The sequence below is a fragment of the Asterias rubens genome, chromosome 15 (genome assembly GCF_902459465.1).
Source record: "Asterias rubens chromosome 15, eAstRub1.3, whole genome shotgun sequence".
In the NCBI taxonomy this organism is placed as follows: Eukaryota; Metazoa; Echinodermata; class Asteroidea; order Forcipulatida; family Asteriidae; genus Asterias; species Asterias rubens.
Genome location: NC_047076.1, coordinates 13,736,395 through 13,755,302, shown reverse-complemented (window position 1 = coordinate 13,755,302; position 18,908 = coordinate 13,736,395). Strand labels below are relative to the sequence as shown.

General features: G+C 39.1%; 1 protein-coding gene across 1 annotated transcript; it reads right to left on the bottom strand.

Annotated features, from left to right (window-relative positions):
- Positions 1-717: 717 nt before the first annotated feature.
- LOC117300313 (methylmalonyl-CoA mutase, mitochondrial-like) lies at positions 718-16,975 on the bottom strand. Its single transcript, XM_033784056.1, has 19 exons — positions 16,860-16,975; positions 15,447-15,590; positions 13,756-13,887; positions 13,005-13,111; positions 12,776-12,854; positions 12,174-12,278; positions 10,936-11,070; positions 10,306-10,423; positions 9,390-9,601; positions 8,146-8,322; positions 7,657-7,740; positions 6,554-6,659; positions 5,847-5,983; positions 5,283-5,357; positions 4,431-4,583; positions 3,541-3,681; positions 2,451-2,578; positions 1,769-1,857; positions 718-1,306 (listed from the first exon to the last, which is right to left on the bottom strand). The coding sequence occupies exons 1-19, from the start codon at positions 16,911-16,913 to the stop codon at positions 1,224-1,226; spliced, it is 2,259 nt and encodes a 752-aa protein (XP_033639947.1). The 5' UTR covers positions 16,914-16,975; the 3' UTR covers positions 718-1,223.
- Between the last annotated feature and the right edge of the window lie 1,933 nt (positions 16,976-18,908).

Here is an 18,908-nt window from a genome sequence, read left to right as displayed (position 1 = left end):
AGGAAGTAGCAGATATTATGTTTTTATCCCCCTAGTAGTTCGAGCTTCTGATTGGTGGATTAGCGCGTACTGGAAGATAAAGGTTAATATCACACTCTTGTTGCTATGGATCAGCCAATCAGAAACAGCGATTAGCGCGAGGTGGAAGATAATAAAGGTAGCTATCACACCAAGTTATTGGTCAAATGATGCATACACACTCCAAAATAACTAACCAAATTTTACACATTTATTTTGCACATTTGAAAAGACAAAAAAGTGAGCATTTCAAGTAAACATTTATTTCATACTACTCTTCTCAAGATATAAACATATATATATATACAGAATATTGCATAGATAAGCAAAATAATAAGCACAGAAGATGGAGGGAAAGAGTTAATCAATATAAACCAAAATAAAGAGAGTATGAGGCTGTCAGATTAAAGACACTGGCGATATTGGTAATTGTCAAAGACCAGTCTTCTCACTTGCTGTATCTCAACATATGCATAAAATAACAAACCTGTGAAAATTTAAACTCAATTAGTCATCAAGTTGCGAGATAACAGTCTTGTCACACGAAGTTGTGTGCTTTCAGATGCTTGATTTCGAGACCTCAAAACCTAATTCTGAGATCTCGAAATCAAATCCGTGGAAAATTACTTCTTTCTCAAAAACTACGTTACTTCAGAGGGAGTCGTTTTTCACAATGTTTTATACTACCAACAGCTCCCCATTACTCGTTACCAAGCAAGGTTTCATGCCAATAAATATTTTAACGTATTACCAATAGTGTCCACCGCCTTTAAAGGCAAGTCCTACATAAGTACTGCCACTTATGAAGCAGTGATTCAGAAATACCACGGATGAATCCAATGGCTGCAACTGGGGCCAAACTACTAGTCAATATTCAATGGTTACCTATAGGTGCATCCAATGGTCAACTTTAGTCATCTTGTTCAAACTTGACCAGGGAAGCTATATGCTGCTAAACAAAGAAACAAACAAACCTCAAAACAAACACATTAGAGACACTTATATTGTTGTCATAACAATAACATATCAAGGGTACTATATTGTATTGCTGTTATTTCTGTTAACAGTAAAACTCTGTATTTTGTTATATTTTATTGTTTTTTACTATTTATGTACAAACACTGTGGAATTCAGCTTTTGGGTTACAAGAAGTGTTTTGAATAAACCAATAATAATAATAATATCAAACAAAATACATATTTTCCTTAGTTACTGCCACTTATCCTATGATTCAATGATTCCGCAACATCATCGATGACTTTAATAGCTGCAACTGGAATCCTCGTTCCTAATAAAAAATAAATAAATAAACAAACAAAAAATTAACAAAATGAATATTATGAAACAGTCTGTTTGTCCTAATGTCAAGGGCCCAATCTCATACAAATACTTAAAGACACTGAAAACTATTGGTAATTACTCAAAATAATTGTTAGCATAAAAACTTAGAGCTGTTGATAGAATAAAACATTGTGAGAAACGGCTCCCTCCGAAGTAACGTAGTTTTTGAAAAAGAAGTAATTTCTCACTAAAATAATTGAATTGATTTCAAGACCTCAGCTGAGATCTCAAAATCAAGCATCTGACAGCAACTTCAACTACCAATTGAGTTTAGATACACCAATAGTGAAGTCGGCTCTGTAATTTTCTTAGTTAAAGCAAAAAGGAGCAGGAAACCAACGTTTTGGCTAGTAACCTTATTTTGGTAAGCATCAATATTTGTTTGCTTAGCTACTGTTTATGAACTTACCAGGACCAAAGATGCTTTTCACTCCTTGGTCGAAGAGAAATTCATAATCCTGAGGAGGAATTACTCCACCGACAATCACACAGATATCGCTGGAAAAAAAATAAAATAAAAAATCATTAGAACAAAGATCAGTAGAGCAGAATCATTAGGACAAATCGGTGTTTTTTGCCCTGCAAGGTATGTGTATCACAGATATCGCTGGAAAAAATAAAATAAAAAATCATTAGAACAAAGATCAGTAGAGCAGAATCATTAGGACAAATCGGTGTTTTTTGCCCTGCAAGGTATGTGTATGTGGTGGGGCTATGTTTTATCGGCATATAAGTTGCTGTGGTGCAATATACATCCAATCAAACCAGGAACACCAGGGAGAACCCCTTCTCTTTTCGTTAAAAGCACTGGGTTCATTTACGTGCACTACACAACACACAGGACCAACAGCTTAATGCCCTATCCGAAAGGGCGAAGCATCTTGGTTAATAAGTGTCTTGCTTTAAGGACACAAGTGTCATAACTGTGACTCGAACCCACACTCTGCTGATCAGAAACACCAGAGCTTGAGTCCATTGCTCATATCCACTCGGCCACGACACACCACCTTGCTGTTAGATATAGGCAAGGTAGGTCTACAGGATGGGCGTTTTTTGTTTGTGGATGAGTGAGTGCCTTAGCGAGTACTTACCCTCTACCCATCTTAGTGAGTGCTTTAATCAGCTCTGGAACCAACGTCTTATGACCCGCTGCTAAGGTACTAACTCCAACAACATGGACGTCAGAATCTATGGCCTGTTGGGCGACTTCCTCAGGAGTCTAAGATATCAATCAGAAAACAGAATATTGAAGGGATGAGATTTATTGCTGACAAAAATATTCTGAAGCCAAATCCAGATCTGAGGAGCTACATAGAAATGATGGCAATTGTACCTTTTGATCACCCCTCGAGTAAGAATCCGAGGAGCTTTTAGGAACATCCTCAGTGCTAGAAAATTAGATCCAAGACTTATCCAAGACTGCAAGACTTTGAAGACAAATACAACATATTGATCAGCTGATCTTGATTACCAAGTAGACTGTCAAAAGACAGAGTTTATATGAAAGTCTGAACTATCTCATCCCAGCAGGCGATTTCAAGAAATTTTAATCCTATCTCTCCTTACTTAGGATGGGTTCATAGCTCCTAACATCTTAAGATACGGAATTTTAACTCATCCTAAGTCCTACTTCTATGTTAGGAAGAGTTTGGTGAAATGGATGGCTGATGTTGCCCTTTGGTAGAGCAATAATTATTGTAGGCAGTTTTCATATCAATGCAAATAAAATCTCTGAATGATTTAAAGGAAGGGTAAAAGATTGGTAAACACTCCATTAAGGCCCGGTCCCAATGAGATCGATAACGATAACTATGCAAAGAGAACGCATTCAATTGGTTGAAAGAGCGTGTGCGTTTTCTGGGCGGAGCAATTCGACCAATAGAATGCGTTCTCTTTGCGGCGTGGTCGTTATCGTTTTAGTTATCGCTGGAGTGGGACCCGGCCTTAACACTGACAAAAACCAATCTATAATCCTACTTTTCATCATCATCATCCTTTGTCCTTGCTTGGAATAGTAGAAGCAGCTTTGATGAAATGGTGCCAGGTTCCTTTATCCCTCATGAGTTGTAGGGTCTCATTTAGATTGAGATTTGTGTCTTTTAATCATAGCAATAAACACTCTTCATAAGTGACAGTTGATTAAACAAACTTCTGCCATTAACAAGATTTTATCTTGATTACCTGGAAGAGAGGTCCAATGTCTACATCAAACCCAATGTCAGCAAAACTTGTAGCTACGACCTTTGCCCCTCGATCATGACCGTCCTGACCCATCTTAGCGACCAGGATACGAGGGCGACGCCCTTCCTTCTCCAAAAACTCCTATCATTAAAAAGACCCAAATAATAAGGGTGATTAAACTAAACAGTTGTATAGACGATGTGACCTGTGACATCATATGTTTACAAAAGAGCCACCAAGCCTGGACTTCCTGTAGGCTTGATTTGTACACAGCTCAATGGAAGAAAACATCAAATCTTATTTATGTTATGGAGATTGCACTGTCTAATTCTGATCAACTTTTGATATGATGATAGGGGCACATCTCAAAACTTGTCCAGCTTTATTATTTCATAATTCTTGGATTTGTGTGGAAATTATGACACAAAATGTCAACTTTCCCATATGACCAGTGCAGTATCTTGCCTGCCAGAATACCCAAAGAATGCACAATGTCACACTTATTGTAAACAAAGTTCACATGGTCTATACATTTGGTTATGCATCAATTGAGTCCCATCAAGTTGTGTATTATAAAATCAACATGGCTGCTGACTAACATCTATTTAATCATTGCGGTACCCGCTGCTAACACATAGGATTTGAACTGCCTCTAGCCACCGGGCTACACTCGGTGGTCTAGTGGTAAGACATCTGCTCTAGCAATGCAAATGTTGTGGGTTCACCCCAGTGATTTGCTCGTGGATTTTTTTTAACAGAAGTTGGGAAAAGTACAGAATATACATTGCTCATATACAGCTTACACAAGGGTAAAACTAATCATATTCTTTATCCTACAGGCAAAACTAACATTGCTGCTGTTAAATATTCCATTTCTGAGAAAAAGTTACCTCAATTCTAGCGATGCAAGCGTCTAGTTCCTTGTCTTCTCCATACTCTGATTTATAAGCTCCGCTCACCATTCTATCAACAGCAACGTGACGAGAGAAAACTTTCTCCATAGCGTCTGAAATCTCACCAACACTGCATCGCAAACGAGCTGCCTGTGAACCACAATACACAGTTACAGTGAAAGTGTCTGTAAATATTCAGTGTCAAAGAAAAGTGATAAAAACCGGCATCAACATACGATCAGTGGTTTTAAGTCTGATCAGAATATTACAGCACAAAGGCCTGAGGACTTGTGGTCTTCCTACATACAAAAGCTTCTGCATCTGAATAACCCAATTTCATAGAGCTGCTTAAACACAAAAAGTAGCTAAGCGCAACAAAATTTTGCTTACCAGAATAAGGTTACAAAGCCAAACTACCATGTCATGTTTACAATTTGTGACTGGTATCCTGAAAATTTCTGCTTAGCATAAGCAATATTCTCTGCTTATAGTGCACCTAAGTTTGATTAAGTTAGCCCAAACTTTGTGTAGCCGGCAATAGTTGGACTATTCTAGTACACTATTTGGAGCTAGCCAACTGGGCATGGTTGTATCAATGGTTACCAATAGCTGTTTGTGTAGTATAGTCAGAGTGAACCAGTTATCAGAAAACAATAACATACTGGAGCCGTCGTTCGCTTTAACATGACAGGGCTAGAATCGTTTGCACTTCAACTTCTGTGCGCATGCCCTAAATACGGCACTAAACAACCACTCGTTTACCTTTGGTCCTTTTGTGACCATGCCTAACAAGATTATTAGACAAACATGACACTCCACATAGTATATAAGTTTTGGTTCCCAACTTACATTGACACACATTTCCAGAAGGTTTCCTTCTCCAGTCCGAGCACATTCAGTCAAGTCATCCAACGCTTGCTGAGCCTGAAACAAGAATAATAGAGCTTATACTTACCAATCTGCAAAGATCTAACACTTTGTGGTTCAATAGATGTTAAACTTGCATCAGAGAGATATTTTGGTTTTGACCCTTACATCATTGTGTGTTAAAGGCAGTGGACACTATTGGTAATTACTCAAAATAATTATTAGCATAAAACCTTTCTTGGTGACGAGTAATGGGGAGAGGTTGATAGTATAAAATATTAAGAGAAACAGCTCCCTCTGAAGTGACGTAGTTTTCAAGAAAGAAGTTATTTTCCACGAATTTGTTTTCGAGACCTCAGATTTAGAACTCCAACGTCTCGAAATCAAGCATCTGAAAGCACACAACTTTGTGTGACAAGGGTGTTTTTTCTTTCATTATTATCTTGCAACTTTCATTATTTGTACAATATTTAATAGATTGCTTTATATACTTCATGTTATTAATTTGTGTTATGTGTTCTGCATAATTTATAGTTTTTAACTCACAGCGGTCTGGTTCCTTGTCTCTCTGATGTTCTTTAGCTTGTTAATCTGTTGTTCTCGCACCATTGTATTATCAATAGCAAGCACCTCGATTGGATCCTCTTCCTTTAGCTTATATTTATTGACTCCGACAATCACCTCTGAAGTCAAACAGAAAACAAGTCACATATTTAAATTTTCATACAATATGACAAAGGGCCTTGTCACACCACTACAGACAACTTGGAGGCAACCAGCTGCAGTCCATGCGACAGGATCACTTTGGTAGTATACAGGTTAGTTTTCAACAATTTCTTACGATCAACAAGAAAACTATGTGAACATTCAAATGTAAATGGCTTGTCGTCTTTGAGATTGCCTTCTCGAAGTTCAGTTGTCATCTTCAAATACGACGGCGTATGCATAGCAGACGACTAGATGTTTCAAAGAAGAAACAATTCTTCACCGTTCCCTTGAACCCGCGGGTGTCTCAAACCATGTTTCTAAACAGCACAGAAAATTGGCCAAAGTTGGGAGCGATCAATTTGGTAAACAGAACTCATGTTACCCCCCGCACTGTGCAGCCATGGTACATGCGTTTTTGTATCACATCGCGTGTTTGGTTCTCGACCAATGAAACTCGTGTATAACAATGCCTCGTGTAACATGGCCCCAAAGTTACTATTTAAAATCTTGGGCAAAGTTATTTTTACTAAGATGAGGTACCATACCTTGACTTGAGTCAATGCGAGCTTGGCGTTTAGCCGCACATTCTTCAATCTTGAGTTTGGGATATCCCTCGGCAACAGCTTTAGCCATCCCTCCCATCTCTTCAATCTGAGATAAAGAAAAGATAAGCCTTTTGATCAAATTACTTCCAAAACAAGGTAAATTCCAATTTCAGCAAAAACTCCCTGTATTTTCCAGCCACTACTCTCTTATTTAGTATAAGAGTAGTCGAGCAGTTCAGCCGGCAATTTCACAAAGAGTTAGGACTCGTCTTATTTTGCGTAAGATTAACTTTAAGGTCTGCATGCTACAGTGCAGGGTTGGGACTCGTCTTAAGTCCTAAGATTAGTCTTAAGTTAGGAAGAGTTTTGTGAAACCGACAGCTCTGGTGTTTCTTATCAGCAGAAGGTGGGTTCGAGTCCAGGTCTTGACACTTGTGTCTTGAGTAAGATGTTTCACTATAATTGCTTTGTCCTTCGGATGGGACGTAAAGCCAAAGGTCCATCAACTAAAGGAACACAGAACCCATACCCTGGAAGAGAAGGGGTTAACCCAAGTGTTTCTGGTTCAGAGCACCCTTGTTTACATCTTTCCTCATACTTGTGAGCTGCATTGATTAAAGTAACTTATGAGGCATCCTTGGTTTTATTACCAGAAATATACAATAATGATATTAAGACGAACACCGATAAATGGTCACTGTGGTCAAGCGGTTCTAGACTTATTCACTTGCAATCACAAGGTTGTGGGTTCGAATCCTACCAAGTTTACCACTGATTTCACAAGTATTGTTGTCTAGTTGCTTCGTGCGATGCGAATTTGATTGCGCCACAAAGGGAAATGGAGCGCGTACCGATTATTGCGTCACCAAAACTCACTTTGCATTCGCACTCACAGGAAGTATGAACCGGGCTTTACTGAATCACTATTTCTTAATGGGTGCAATTTTAAATGGTAGACATTAAGGCAGTGTTTGTATTAGAGAGATTGGCTGTTGCCAGTTTGGTGTTTATATCCCCTGGTGGGAGTTTGCCGATAGCCCTTGTTAGGAATTGATCATCTAAACAAATAAACAAATAAACAAACAAACAAATCAATCACTTACCTCATCTATTATTTTCTTTGCCTCTTCATACATATCATTCGTCAAGCTCTCCATTAAGAATGACCCACCCCATGGGTCTGCCACCTAAAAAGAGACGCAAAACGACAAATGCTGTTCAAGGCAGTGGACACTATTGGTAATTACTCAAAATAATTAGTAGCACAAAACCTTACTCGATGACGAGTAATGGGGAGTGGTTGATGGTAGAAAACATTGTGTGAGAAACAGCTAGCTCTGAAGTGCCATAGTTTTCGAAAAAGAAGTAATTTTCCACGAATTTGATTTTGAGACCTCAGATTTAACAGCTGAATACCAGTAACAAGCAATATGCAAAAAATGGAAATTTGGTTGATAATCCTTTTTTTATCAAGGAAGACATTTCATGCTAAGCAAATTGTTGTGATAAGCAGCTCTATGAAACTGGGCCCTGGTGGTTGACAACTCAATGTTTGGATCATCTTCCGGAGAATGGGATGCTTGTTGACTTACGTTTGGTATACCACTTTCTTCTTGGAGAATGATCTGTGTGTTTCTTGCAATCCTTGCACTCTTGACGGTTGGTAACCCTAAAGCTTCATCAAAGGAATTAGTATGAAGCGACTGGGTACCACCGAACACTGCAGCCATTGCTTCTACGGTTGTACGAATCACATTGTTATAGGGATCCTGTTAAAAATAAAGAAAAATGCAATTCATATCGAATAAAGTTTCAAATTTAGAACACAATCAAGAATGAGAGATGTTAAATTTGCATCGGGGATAAAGAATATTAATTTTTTTGTTTTTAACCATACACCGATGTGCGTTAGCACAGTATACTCAGTACTTTCCAGAGTCCCGTGAAAAAAATCACAGGCATGTTACTCGGGTGGAATTTGAACCCACGACCCTTGCAATTCTAGAGCAGTGTCTTTCCAACTGGACTACCGAGGTAACTTATTATCGTTGCCAAAACATAGGATTCAAAAAAAAACAATCAATATACAATCAAGAATGGTTTTAAAGACTATTAGAGTCTTGTAACATGAGGCAACTTGGAGGCAGTTCATGTTACAGGATCACAATGGTATCACATGAGTAATATTTCAGACAATGTCTTAATACGATCCCAACGAAAAATATGTGGACATTGAAATGTGAATGGACTTTCTTCTTTGAGATGCCTGGAACCGGTTACCTGTAAATTGCCTAGTTTGACGTGGTCATTAGACAAAACAATATTTGACAATGTGTGAGTGAACTACAACCTCAAACAAATGAAAATCAAAATTATATCTGAGCAATTCAATAATGTAAATTAGAAGGAATAAAAAACACAGGCAAATCACTTGGGTGGGATTCGAACCCACAACCTTTGCATTGCTAGAGCAGGGCCCTATTTCATGGCTCTGCTTACCACCGAATTCTGCGCTTACGATCGCGATTCCTGCTTACGTGCAAGCGCTGAATTTCTGCGCGAGCCTTGTAAGCCTAGAATTGGGGAGTACGCACGCGCAGAAGCCAAAGTTCGCCGCTAACTCGTGAAATACGCTTGCCGTAAGCACAGAATTCCCTGCTTCCGTAAGCCATGAAATTGGGCCCAGATGTCTTACCACTAGCAGGTCGTGTGTTTTAATACCTACTGATTTATTTGCTTTTGGATCTACTTTTCACAGAGCTCTGGAGGGTACTGAGTGTATTCTTTATCCCGGTGCAAACAATTTAAAATTAAAATAATAATTTGGATGACTAACTTGTTCTGTGAGAGACCACCCCGATGTCTGCGAATGACACCTGAGTATCTGTGATTTAGGATTCTTGGGTTTGAAGTTGTCTTTAATCATATGAGCCCAAAGACGTCTTGCTGCTCGCATCTTGGCAATCTCCATGTAGAAGTTCATCCCAATAGCCCAGAAAAATGACAGACGAGGAGCAAAGGCATCTATGTCCATACCAGCTGATAAGCCTACACAGCGGAACAAAAACATTATACCAGCTGATAAGCCTACACAGCGGAACAAAAACATTATACCAGCTGATAAGCCTACACAGCGGAACAAAAACATTATACCAGCTGATAAGCCTACACAGCGGAACAAAAACATTATACCAGCTGAGCCTACACAGCGGAACAAAAACATTATACCAGCTGATAAGCCTACACAGCGGAACAAAAACATTATTTATGATATATGGGATTTAAGGCATTGCATGGTGAGGTATCAATTTGTGTTTGGTTTGCGGTAACACCATGTGTGATATCTACTTGCTGGGTAGATTATTATCTTAAGAGAACGTGGGCAGAAGGTATAGAAAATTGGCTGGGACTACTACTTTAGCTTATCGGATCGTTATTAACTGCACTACCGCTATAGAGTTATACATAAGAACTAGAGGGCGCACTGGTGATGCTGCTTGCACAACTGCGACGAGACCGCATAAATAGATTGGCCATGCGGTTGTTTTGACAAATTGCACATGCTTTGCGTATGCGCTCAGGGCTTCAGATGACGGGACGGAGCCTGAAGCCAAATCCAAAGCTGAAGCCGTGGTTTCAAACAGGGCCATAGAAATGGCTTAGCCCTATTTTGCTCATAAGAATCTGCAATGTAAATTACTTTTACACACACACTGGGAACAAAACGGCCAAGACTGAATTGAAATAACTACCTGTTCTGCAATACTGAAGTCCATTTGCTAAAGTGAAGGCCAACTCCAAGACATTATCAGCTCCTGCTTCTTGAAGATGGTATCCAGAGATTGAGATCGAGTTGAATTTTGGCATGTACTGGAGGAAACGAAACAATCATTATTCACAATAACTCATACTACAGTAAAAATGAACGTTTTTGTTTCTAAAGATGACTCAAATGTTGCGCAGGAGATTGATAAAATATAATGGTGTTAAAGAACATTCTTACATCTTCTGCAGTAAGATTGATAGTAACGATACAGGTTTTTTTTGTAGCGCTTTATCATACCCCTAGGTGTGTAACGAAGCGCATGTTATGTGTTTTTCAGCAGGATAAACAGAGCAATGTTTTGAATTATGAGACCCATTTATGTAGCACCTTCTGATGGAGTACAAGGTGCTAAGGCATATTCACGTCCCCACTAACAGAAACACCAAGATAAACATAACCATTTGACCATAAGCACTTGACCACTCCGCCACCACACGCCACATGTAGTACTGATACAAATAGAATTTCTATTATGTCTTTGTGTCATCATTATTATGATCACAATATTTAATATCTTGTTTAGATATTTGTTCAGAAAAACTCTTGGATGACTTACCTTGGATGTATAAGTAAAGATGTCTCCAATGATGTGCATTGATGGGTCGGGTGGATAGATGTAGGTATTACGAACCATAAACTCCTTCAATATATCATTCTGTATTGTGCCTGTCAACAGTTCTTGCTTTACTCCCTAAGGAAAAAATGAAAATAATAGTGACGTCTCATATTCTTTTTTTTCTGGCGTATGTCAAGAACAAAACTTTTTAGAGTTCTGTGAAGCAGCCACTCTCATAAGCCCAGTGATGCCATTTGGTGGTTTACACAGGGGCAGGTGTTTGCTGCGCTGCACCACACTCAAAAGCTGGACTGTCGACCAAGCCTCATCTGAACTTGTTGGCCTTGAAATGTCCGACACCACTTCGCAGATGGTTTAGCTTTGGCAAAGCGAGCCTGGGTAAGTAACAGTTTGGACTAGTATCCGATGGATTCTGGATGAAGTGCTGAGTATGATGATTTGTGCCTCATTTATAATAATAATTTGGGGGGCTAATCGTCCTTACTCGCAGCTAAGAGCTGAATTGCGAAGGACGCGGCTACAACGTGTTCGAGAAGCAGGCATGCAAGGGCGCATTCAGCTGCCAGCCACATCAACCCATTATGACCACGGAGCACAGCCAAGATCAAAAGTGTTTGATTTTTTCCTGAGGGAGGAAAACCGGATAGTCTGGAAAAACCCTCGTGGCACAGCAGAGAACCAACGCACAACTCAACTCATATTATGGCCCCGACCGGGAATCGAACCGGGGTCACCTTGGTGAGAGGCGAGCGCTTTACGCACAAGCCAACCGTGCCACCCAAATTTATGTCTCATCTTAATGTCTTAAAGACAGTGGACACTATTGGTTATTGTCAAAGACAAGTCTTCTCACTTGGTGTATCTCAACATAATGCATAAAATAACAAACCTCAATCGGTCGTCAAAGTTACGAGATAATAATGAAAGAAAAAAACACCCTGGTCCCACGAAGTTGTGTGCTTTCAGATGCTTGATTTCGAAACCTCAAATTCTAAACTTGAGGTCCCGAAATCAAATTCGTGGAAAATTACTTCTTTCGCGAAAACTATGTCACTTCAGAGGGAGCCGTTTCTCACAATGTTTTATACTACCAACCTAATCAAGTAAGGTTTTATGATAATAATTATTTTGAGCAATTACCAATAGTGTCCACTGCCTTTAAAACCCAAATTGAAAATGTCATCCTATTTTTAAGAGGAATCCTTTTTGGTGTTTACCTGTTCTTCAGCAGCGGTGATAAACATTGCCATAACTGGTAGAACAGCTCCATTCATCGTCATGGAAACGGACATCTTATCCAATGGGATTCCATCAAACAACATCTTAAAAGGTTTGAATATAAAGGTACAATGAGATTTACAAACCCAGATTATTCATCATGCAGAGGCCATCTTGGTTTGAGTCCCTGAATGACAGTATGAGCAAATCCCTAATAATCAACATCTAGAACAGGGACCAGTCTATTTCACAAACAGCATGTATGGGAAACAAATATTGAAAATATGTAGTTTTAACACATGATGTAAATTATAAGGGATTTGAGGCATTGTATAGTGAGGTATCAAAGCATTATTTGGTTTGCGGTAAAACCATGTGTATATCTACTTGCTGGCTAGATTTTGTTCTTTTGATAATTTGTCTTACTATATATACCACTAGCACGGAGTAGATTTTTTCCAGAATTCGGGAGACTTCTCAGTTCTGAATAGAACTGTCCTGCTTATTAACTTTTACATTGGCAGAGGATCGAAAATCGACCTGGACTACTACTTTTGCTTAGTGGATCAAGTGGACTTCTGATATAGATTGACCAGCTTACCTTCATATCTTCAACTGTATCTATGGCAACGCCAGCCATACCAACATCACCATGGACACGAGGATTATCAGAATCATACCTTGGTGTAAAAAGACAAAAAGTAATAAAAATAATATCAAAGTCTTAAACAGCACACGTACCTACGCTGAGTGTATACATTTATACAGAAAGAGAGGTAATTGAAAGTTGTGAATTCTGAGACCCAATTAATAGCAGGATGAAAGCATACCCTCTATGAGTAGGTAGGTCAAACGCAACACTCAATCCTTGCTGTCCCGCCTTGATGTTTTCTCGATAAAACCTGTTACTCTCTTCCACAGTACTGAAACCTGCATACTATTAGGAGAAAAAAAAGAAATAATACTATCTATCAAGTTGAAAACTCTCGTCTTCCAATCAAGCATATTAATTATATGGCCCTATAGTCCAACGATCATTGCTCATGGCATCGTACAGTAAGCTCTTATAAACAGGTGAGATTTGAGTGACATCTTAAAAATGTGTGTTGTAGGTGATTGCCTGATTTTGTAAGGAATACTTCCTTATCCTGAGTGCCACAACAGAAAAGGCGCAGTCACCCCAACTGTGTTTGCTTCTAGGAATGAATAATGCAGACTTGTCCGACAGGAGCGCAAGTTTTTATGAGATGTTTTATGCAAGGTCAGTTGGTTGGTCAAGTATGCTGTGTACACAGGCAGCATGATCTTATCTTATATTGAATTTGTGTCTCAATGGTGAAGATGGGTTCCAGACCTCGAAGTAACCCTCAGCACCCACAGCAATTGCCGCGGTGCCCTGTTCTTTTGCTGTGGTGCCCTTTGCAAAGGTCAAATACTAATTTAACAAATTTTCCTCATAGAACTGCCCCTTACCAGAGCAAAGTATACTGTGCCCCATGAAGAATGAAATTCAAGGCCTGGCTTCATTGTAAATTGAGAAAGTTAATCAGAATTTTAAATTGAGTTTATTAGTTTACCCACCTGTCTAATAGTCCATGGTCTCTGTGTGTACATTGTAGGGTAGGGACCTCTCGTAAAAGGGAATTTACCCGGAAGTTCCTCCTCATGTTTTGCTGTGTCTTGCCTTGTGTACAGAGGTTTAATGTTGATTCCCTAAATAAAGCACATACAATCAAATTATCAAGTAATAAACATAGGCCCTACAATCAAATTAATAAGTTAAAACATTTCTTTGATAATGAACTTATAATTGCTACACACAGTCAATAAGTCAATAGGGAGGTTTCGCATGCGAACGGATACGGTTAGTGCGATGGATTTGTCATCATTATGACATGATACGCTACTTGCTACCCGTTATACGTGCAGACGACACTTATATATGCTTGATACACGTAAGTAGGTTACGGATAGCTAAAAGGTATGCGTATCTGTTGGCATGCGAAACCTGTCCTCCCTTATGTCTCTTTGTTTACTGATGGGATGGTGGTGTGAGTGGGACTGGTGGTCAAGTTGGCTTAGTGGTACACCTTTCCCTGCCTTCCACCTCTAGGTCCCCAGTTCAAATCCAAACAGGGACACTATGTGAATTAGGTTTTCAATCCCTACCTCACAGCATGGATTCTCCCTGGAACTATTATCTTGAGTTTTCCTCCCATATCTAAACCTGAAACTTCCTTCCATGCTTCTCATGACATGGCCCTTAGAAGCTGAACTGACTCCTCCCAAGAATTGCCACACTGTGGGTGCCAAGCTGCTGCCACAGGAACAAGTAGTTACAAACAAGTGTAGAAAGTGGTGGTGTTGAGGTTGGTATAATTGGCTGAATCCAATTTAGCAGAGGGACAATGGCTTCAGCCCGCTCCTAACGATTACCAGGGATTATACTGATGCGACTGAAGCGGGAAGAGAGTTCCACAGGCAGATGACATTCGGTAAGTAGCTGTGTTGATTATAGGTCTGGAAGGAGTTCCACAGGCAGATGACATTCGGTAAGTAGCTGTGTTGATTATAGGTCTGGAAGGAGTTCCACAGGCAGATGACATTCGGTAAGAAGCTGTGTTGATTATAGGTCTGGAAGGAGTTCCACAGGCAGATGACATTCGGTAAGAAGCTGTGTTGATTATAGGTCTGGAAGGAGTTCCACAGGCAGATGACATTCGGTAAGTAGCTGTGTTGATTATAGGTCTGGAATTTTAGTGGGTAGAACCCTAGGAAACAAACGTCTCAGTTTGAGCCAAAAAATGACGGCACCTTTGAACGCTGGCTCAATTTTGAATGAGGCAGTTTGACTCAATTTGAATTTTGAGTCAATGTTTTGAGCCATTTGTGAACAGAGGAGCCGGCATTTTTTGGCTCACACTGAGCCGTTGTTGTTACCAGTGAATGTACTTCAAAAAAATGACGGCACCTTTGTACGCTGGCTCAATTTTGACTGAGGCAGTTTTGACTCAATTTGAATTTTGAGTCAATGTTTTGAGCCATTTGTGAACAGAGGAGCCGGCATTTTTTGGCTCACACTGAGCCGTTGTTGTTACCAGTGAATGTACTTCAAAAAAATGACGGCACCTTTGTACGCTGGCTCAATTTTGACTGAGGCAGTTTTGACTCAATTTGAATTTTGAGTCAATGTTTTGAGCCATTTGTGAACAGAGGAGCCGGCATTTTTTGGCCAAAACTGAGCCGTTGTACTTCTTCAATACATTACTTACCTCTGGTGTCCGCCATGTGAGTTTCTCTTCAGGGTCTGCCCCCTTCAGCTGTTTCTTGGCAAGCTCCGCCCATTCTTCATGTAAAGGTTCACGACTGGCGTACCTCAGTGGAACATGATTGCATAAGGCAGATGGGAGTATTGTCTGAAAGCAATTAACAAATCCGTTTTTTATGTCTCAACATTTCTTATGTAAAAGACACTGGACACTATTGGTAATTGTCAAAGACCAGTCTTTTCACTTGATGGATCTCAACATATGCATAAAATAACAAACCTGTGAAAAATTTAGCTCAATTTGTCGTTGAAGTCGCGCGATAATAATGAAAGAAAAAACACTCTTGTAGTACGAAGTTGTGTGCTTTCAGATGCTTGATTTCGAGACCTCAAATACTAAATCTGAGGTCTCGAAATCATGATTGTAGAAAATAAGTTCTTTCTCGAAAACGATCAGAGGGAGCCGTTTCACACACAGTGTTTTATATTATCAACAGCTCTCCATTATTTGTAACCAAGTAAGTTGTTATACTAAAAATTATTTTGAGTAATTACCAATAGTGTCCACTGCTTTAACAATTTACAACATGAGTCATGTGAGTCAGGAATTTGTAATGTTGTATTACAACGGTAATTAGTACCGTAGTCTAACACCCAGTAACTGGGGCTGTGCTCCTTGAAATTAACACACCCACATGGCAGGGTACCAGATAGCAGTCAGGAACGGTCGCACTAAATACCGAAAACTCACAATCCCTCATGTCAAACCCCTCACGACAACAACATTTTCAATGCACTTTAAAAGAACATTTGAACATTGAAGTCAACCGTTAAATATATGCAGAAGTGTCATTTTGCATATAAATCACTTTCAAACTGTTAGAAAAATTGTATTTTTAGTTGTACAAAAAAGTTGTTTTCCACCCCGAATTTAGTAACGAACGGTATATCCGCCATGTTGTCTTTCGACGTACCTGGACGATACCATTTCTACCTACGAGTCCATGCGACTGATCAAGAAAAAATCTGTAGTAAGTTTTAAAAGTGTTGCAACTTTGTTGGGGACTTGTGACTGTGCCCCTGTGAGATTAAAACTTATGTCTAAAAGCAAATAGTGCACATTTCAAGCAAACACATTTTCATACCTATCTCATCATGAAAATGACTGTCTATGGCATAAGGTATGTTGTTAACGATAATCAAATACGATGTTTGGGATAATTTTCCGTACAGCGCCACCACTTTTTCACTAATTTTTACAAAAAGGGATATCTCATTCTCATTGAGGTAAATTATATACTATATTATTATTTCATATCGAATGAAAAAGTGGTGGCGCCATACGGAAACTTTTCCAAATGTCAGTTCAAGGGCTGTATTATTTATAACTAACCAGAAATATATCGCTACAATTTACCTTAGACAACAACCTCAAATGTTTGGCCTGTACTACCCCACGTAAACGCAACATTTTGCGGTGATTTATCTCCTCAGAACTGCAGCAAAACTGCACGTAGTACTCTTTGCACGACGTAAACAAGTACAGTCTGGCTCCGTTTCGTTCTGTTGCGTATAACGCTATAAGTACGTTACGGGAAGGTATGGAACCAAACAAACAATTATTCAATGTGATAGCGCCCTCTACAAGTCAGAGAGAGAGGGAGACCAATCATTAACAATCGTAGCGTCTTGTGCAAAGACTAACCCACTCACCCAAAACACTAAATCCAGACATTCTAAACTATTTTCTAATTTTTGTAACTATAATCTTTCGTTTTTTAGTGAGATTTCTTTGTTTTCTTAAATATTACAAACAACTCTCTGTTCATCAATTCTTTCTCAGCACTACCAACTTCACAAAACCAAAACGTTAGTCTTTTTTCAAGGTGACAAGGATACTAATTCACATGAAAGATCTCTTGAAGTAACATGTGCCCTTATGTGGGTGGGTCAATAAGGGGTTAGAGAGTTAAAGTTTGGCTTTGGGTGGCGCCTGTTTTATTTTTGGCTGCAATTTTATAATATTATAAAACTTGATTGGCTGTTATTTTCCCGCTTCTTTCTGGATCCTTCCCCTCTCTTTTTCTATAAATGGATATGTATTTGTTTGTACTTGTTTTATGCCTCTGAAGAAGGTCCGGTTTGGATCGAAAGCTAAGGCCATCTACCCTACTCATTACAGGTTATATAATAGTTCCATTTATAGAATAGTAAAACATCTACTGTTCCATGTTTTATAGACTTTGTACGCAAATTTCCTTGTGGAACGACTCCAATAATTAGAACTCCCTGAAACACATTTTATTTCCCCAACAAAGGTACCGAAAATGAACACACAAGAATAACCACAAATGCCATTCAATTCAACTCAATTCAATTCAATCCAATTATTTATTATCTACTATTAAAAAAGATACAAATTTACATAATAATAATAATAATACACGGTTTTTATATAGCGCTTTTTCATGGGGTGTCCTCAAAGCGCTTCCGACATTATTACCCCTGGTCACTGGGCCTTAAATCATTCCTTAAACCATCTCAGCTCCCTGGGGAGTATACAGCCTGTGCGACAATTATATGCGCTACATGGCTAAACCAATCACAAGAACCATCTCTGCCCTCACAGGTACCCATTTACCCCTGGGTGGAGAGAAGCAATTATAGTTAAGTGTCTTGCTCAGGGACACAAGTGTCACGACCTGGATTCGAACCCACACTCTGCTGAACAGAAGCATCAGAGCTTGAGTTCGGGCTCTTATCCCCTCGGCCACGACACCCCATAACATCTCTTAAATTGCTTTAAAGGCAGTGGACACTATTGGTAATTCTTCAAAATAATTATTAGCATAAAACCTTTCTTGGTGGCGAGTAATGGGGAGAGGTTGATGGTATAAATCATTGCAAGAAACGGCTCCCTCTGATGTGCCATAGTTTTCGAGAAAGAAGTAATTTTCAACGAATTTAATTTCGAGACCTCAGATTTAGAGCTTGAGGTCTTAAAATCAACCATTAACGCACACAACTTCGTGTGACAAGGGTGTTTTTTCTTTCATTATTATATCGCAACTTAGATGACCGATTGAGCTCAAATTTTCACAGGTTTGTTATTTTATGCATATGTTGAGATACACCAACTGTGGGCTAGTCTTTGACAATTACCAACAGTGTGCACTGTCTTTAAGCTCCAAAAACAGCACAGAAACATTGTTAAACATTAAGAAATATACAAAAGAGAACCATATTAAACAGTGCAGTACAACAGGCAGATTCATATAACATAATTCTATTTGTGCTGTTAGCATAATTCTATTTGTGCTGTTAGCATAATTCTATTTGTGCTGTTAGCATAATTCTATTTGTGCTGTTAGCATAATTCTATTTGTGCTGTTAGCATAATTCTATTTGTGCTGTTAGCATAATTCTATTTGTGCTGTTAGCATAATTCTATTTGTGCTGTTAGCAT